The sequence below is a fragment of the Euprymna scolopes genome, chromosome 4 (genome assembly GCF_053919585.1).
Source record: "Euprymna scolopes isolate OS-2025 chromosome 4, ASM5391958v1, whole genome shotgun sequence".
NCBI lineage: Eukaryota > Metazoa > Mollusca > Cephalopoda > Sepiida > Sepiolidae > Euprymna > Euprymna scolopes.
In genome coordinates, this window is record NC_136485.1 from 1,401,191 (window position 1) to 1,406,700 (window position 5,510).

At 40.0% G+C, this 5,510-nt stretch overlaps 1 protein-coding gene across 1 annotated transcript; it reads right to left on the reverse strand.

The window, feature by feature from the left end:
- Window positions 1-1,098: 1,098 nt before the first annotated feature.
- On the reverse strand, window positions 1,099-1,554 carry LOC145273314 (uncharacterized). The gene has a single exon (XM_080127068.1). It carries the CDS (start codon window positions 1,552-1,554, stop codon window positions 1,099-1,101), a length of 456 nt encoding a protein of 151 aa, XP_079983194.1.
- Window positions 1,555-5,510: the final 3,956 nt, after the last annotated feature.

Consider the following 5,510-nt stretch of genomic DNA (forward strand, 5'->3'; position numbering starts at 1 on the left):
AGTAGAGCTCCTCCTTGCTTCCGCTAACGCGCAGGCAAAGTACTTTTGCCCTGTTTCGCAGACACCCCGGTCCCTTGCATGTCAGTCTCGAAGTGCTCTTTGACTGACTGGGCAAACATGAGGCTCTTATTTACAAAGATATCGTCAATGAAAGACGTTGTTGCCTGGCGCACAACCTCATCCTATTGCCGGATCGCGTGCATAATTGCCACCATAATACCTGGTGCCACGTGTAAACCGAACTCTAACCTGATCAAACAATAGCGAGTTCCTTTAATTTCCACAGTCTCTAATGGCCACAGCTCTTTTTCAATGCGTATCTGCAGGTAGGACCTACGCAGGTCCAGAATTGCCACGTCCGAGCCTTGCTGTCGCCACTCTCTTAATTTGAGCGCACAAATTCCGCCCCTGCTGTATACGGGTCAACATGTTCATTAAGTTCATGTTAGCCCATGACGGATCGGACCTTCTTTTTGCTAACTTGTAAGACAGCCATCAGGGGAATAAGTCCTCGGAGGCGGGGGCGAGCACATCTTCGGACATGGAAGTAGCCAGCCATTGTTGATCCGAGTCTGCAGTTCTTCTTCATATGGGCTCCTGAGCCTCATTGGAGGGGTTACTCTGAAAGTCGGTTCCGTTAGAGTATTGGTGGTTGATCGCCAGCCCACTTCCAAGATGCCGTCCACGTGTTGGTTTCTTTGTCGTACTCCGCATGAAAGTCAGGCTCGTCCAAGGTAATTGCGGTGCAAACACGTTTCTCATGTCGGGAGAACTCTATCTTGCCGGTGCAGTCCACAGTGATTCCACCCAGCTGTGTAATAAACTCCATCCTTATAAGTAGGTCGTATCCAAGCAGCTCCCTGTCCACCACCAGGGTCTGTACGACTATCGCAGGCCCGTCGCCGATGCTTGTGCTGATGACGCTCACCCTACAAGACGCCAGCGATCCGCGCCCCCCCACGCTTAGCACCAGAATTCTCTCCTTGTATCAAGTGTCGCAACATGCCTTGCGCACCAGGGTCTGGGTGCACCCAGTGTCTATAAGGGCGAGGCATTTACGTCCATTAACGCGCACAGTTACTGCGGACAGCGCTTTGTTCAGTGACGATCTGGAGAGAAGATTGGCGCTGTAGCTTCCTCTCCTTGCTCATTTCTCGGACAGGCACGGGCCAGGTGTCCCCGGTTTTTACACTTATAGCACTGAAGCCCGCTAAGCATTCGAGTCAGTGAGCGCGATGAGAGACAATCACGGGCCAAATCGTTGGGTCCAATACACTTGTAGCAGCCTGTAACTGTGCCCAGGTCCTGCGATCCACCCTGTGATAGCTGTCCGGCTGCCGCGTAGTCTACTGTATCTGGACTTCTTTTTAGTATCACCCACGCCCGCGCTAATATTTCTGAGATGTTCATCTCGTCTACTTGGGATGAGGCTCGGAGCAGATCTTCCACACCAGCGAGCAATCCTGCAATAAATGTACACACCAGGCCTTTCACTGACATTCCACCGAACAGAACCGCAAACTTCTTCAGTTCTTCCAGATAAACACCAATCATCTCCCCGGAATGTAACTTGCGTGCCATAAACTCCTTCCATGCAGAAACCGGATCTAATGCAAACGCTGTGTAGAGAGCGTTTTAGATGCAGGTGAAATCTGCCTTCTTTTCATCCGTTAGCTGCTGGTATACACCGCATGCGCCCCCAGCGAGGCGCATTGGGATCACACATTCCAGGCGCTTCACACCACTGAGCTGGCATATCAATTCTGCCTTTTCCACCCCATTCATGTACTGACTGTTCAGTCTGCGACCATAAAATAATGGAATCAGCTTAGGATCAAATCCCGACGTCATGGCCTAAATAGCTTGTAGAACTGGAATCTCCTTCACTCGTCCCAATGCACAGAGTAATTGTCTGTCTTTTAACGTCACCTGTTTAGCGTCTGAACAGACAAAGCTCCCCCATACATCCAAGCGACCTTATATTAAATTCATCCACGTGATGAGACCGTTTCTGTAAAACATCACAGAACCATCTTGCTTTTTCTTTTTCCTGTCCAACGCGCATGGCAAGCAGACACGTGGGCGCTTCACAGGTAGGTCATATGTATGTCCGTTTCAATTTTTCCCACAATTATACATTGGTGTTCGGACGTTTTCAATCGCCAACGACATAGTAGATTTAGAATTTCAGCCAATATGATTCACATCATACCATTTCAAATTCTCTTTCGTAAGACTCGCGGTATTACGACTTTCTCTGCACCCGTCAGCATTTTGTCGCATACCGAAAATGAAACCTCCTTTAATACTTGTTTCTTTCTGCCTAACAATACTTGTTTCTCTATACTGTTAATATATTCATCAATTTTCGATGTGTTTTTAAAAAATTTATTCCAATGACACCATTAGTTCGGTACTTGTGCATTTAACGAACCAGACGTAATTCAGCATTTGCTCGGCTTTGTCCGACGCATGACGTCAACGGCCGGATAAAACCGAGCGTTGCCGATTAAGCGGACGAGAATTTCGCTATCAATTGGAAGAGTGTCACAACTCAAGAAACGCTTATTTGAAGAGTTAAAAAAAATATTTTAAAAAGATAACTGACGAAATAATATTACAAACCTTGCGGACCAGCTCCAGACCCCAGAGGCTGCACTAAACTTTTGCCAGCAACGGAAATTGTTGGCAGAAGAAAAAAGGTGTTTACATTTTGGCCAGGATTGTGTACTTGCAAAGAGAACAAGCCTTTCCGACGGTTACGGTTGGAGGTGTAGAAGTGTAACATGTCGTCGATGGACCTCCATTAGGATTGGGACCTTCTTCTCAAAATCCCGACTAACCATCGCATGTATAATAAAAATAATATACTTATGGGCGTTCGAGATGGCATCTACAAAAAATCTCCATCGCGAATGTGGGTTACGTTCTCTCCACACAATTGTGGATTGGAAAAATTTCCTGCGTGATATATGCAGGGACTATTTTCTTAGGAATCCCCGGCAGATTGGAGGCCCAGGCCATACAGTAGAAATCGACGAGTCCGTTTTTAACCACAGAAAACACAACGTCGGCAGACTTCTGACACCGGTCTGGATACGACCCCGCCGAAAAGGAGGGTTTCTTGGTCACTGTACCAAATAGGAACGCCGAAACCCTCCTTTCACTAATAAATAAAAAGAAATCCTTGTTTCTGGCGAAAAAAAAATGTACAAATAATCTTTGTTCCCCCCCTCAATGCTTTTTATTGCCCTTTTTTTAGACTTTTTCCATTTATTTGACATAGAGTTGCAAAAAAAAAACCAAAAACATTTACGTGTTTAAGACATAGACAATGTTTTTTTTTATGTTAAAAATTGAAAAAAACAGTTCAGACAAAAAAAAAGTTTCCTATTATTTAACAAAAAAACTTGTTTTATATGTATTTATTTTGAAAACAGAAGACAATTTCAAACAATAATAATAAAAAAAAAACAAATGAACGGTAGGTTTTTGCTTTTTACTTATTTATTTTTTTATGTTTCTACATTTTACGATTTCATTGTACAGTTATTTTGTTGTAGCGTTGTTTTTATTTTATCGCCAACGCTCGGTTTTATCCGGCGGTTGACGTCATGCGCCGGACAAAGCCGAGCAAATGCTGAGTTACGTCTGGTTCGTTAAATGCACAAGTACCATTAGTTCTTTAACGGTATTTACTAGTATCTAAGCAAGTTCTATTGTGTTTCTTTTTTTGTGCTGCTATAACCGTTTTATGCATCTAAAGTTTCTTTGAGTTACTCTAGACAAAGCATCTCCGTGAATGATACCACTACATGTGAAATATTGCATTTTGAAAATGTAATTAAGCAAAATAATGTTGTACCTCTTTAATCCATTAGCGGTATGTGTTGTCACGCCTTTATAAAACAAAATACGAGCATCAATGATTTGTGATCTGTTAGTAAAACGAATAGTCTACCAGGAATAAATCTGTGAATAGTTTAAGTGGAGTACAAAATTAGCAGATCTTATTTTCCGATCTTATTATAATATCTTTAAGTAAGACAAATCATGGCAATCATTCTATTTGATCCAGCTCCAAATATGTGTAAGAACACAGCTGCTAAACCCAAATTCCTTGTGTCTGATGCTACAATTAATTCTTGTTGGGTCGTAATGCGCCAAAGCTGGATCCGATAATAAACCCTTTCATTTTTATGTTAATGCTTCCTCGCATTGTTTTGTCATTATTTACATTTCCTTAGTAATTCATTTAAAATTGCTCTTAATTCATGCATTTTTGGGTTTATAAACACTATAGTAATTTTCTTGTGAATTAATTTTGTACAGCTCTAACAATGTTTCTCGTAGTTTAGATTTCTCTATCACCAACGCATTTAAGTTTCTACAAAACGCATTTATTGGCTTCCTCTATAAATCAATTAGTAACATAATGTCGATGCCGAATAGGATATAATTTCTACGAGATATGACATATTTTTTAGCATTAACTGTTTATCATCAATAACACATTCTCGTAAAATTATCAAATGAATACTCACCTATTTAAAAAATATCACACTTTGTAGTTTTCGTATTTCTTCTTCCTAGGTTCATACAGTTTTTCTAATGTTACTTTATCGATTAGGAATATGCCACTTTTTATATCAAAAAGGCAGCTTATCGCCCGTCCATTTATTTTCATGTCTAATTATTTTCTTTTTTTTAAACGTCCATCGGAGTTTGTTTTGACCCAATAGTATTCATACTTTTAGGCTTCTGCTAATTTTCCTACTTGCAGACAGTCGCTTTACAACATAATCTATGTTTGAGATAACCATCACTTATGAAGTGATTTCTCCACAAACTGCCTTACAGTATTGCCCATCTTTGTGAACCTGTTTCAATTCAATGTATTTCTCGCATATTCATATATGTTCACGTTTTATATTAAGTAATTCGACATTCCTCTCTAAGCTTTTCTTACATTATTTCTGTATCATGTTTTAAATGGTTTAAAGTATTCTCTAACGTATTTCTTTATTTTTTGCTGGAGTTAAATCCTGAACAGTAATTAGATATTTAAACATTTCTTCCTTAATTTCCTTGGTTCTAAATAATTCACACTGTACTTTTACTGGCATATTTTATAAATACTTCTTTATTGGCAACATTTACACATCCATAATGTGTGCTAAATGATCTGTAACTTCCGCCAAATATTTTCAATAGTATTTCAATAGATTTCTTAAACGAACTATCTTCCGTTTTTTTCTTTCGGCAAGATGAAATTCGTGTACTATGTATTACACATAATTTCTATAATAATAGTATAAATATTGTTTCTTCAAACCATCACGGACATCTTTTCGAAAAATCTGTTTCATACCTTCTGAAGTAAGTTGTAAATGTATATGTTTAAAAAAAAAATTGTATTAGTAATCTTTACGGCTGAAAAATATTGCGCTTCCCTTTATTGCTTCGTTAATGCCTTTTACAATAGTTTCTTGGTTTAATAGTTGCTTTTG

What these genes read in the sequence shown, in the direction of transcription:
- LOC145273314 (XM_080127068.1), bottom strand. Translation starts at nt 1,554, where the DNA reads ATGATTGGTGTTTATCTGGAAGAACTGAAGAAGTTTGCGGTTCTGTTC.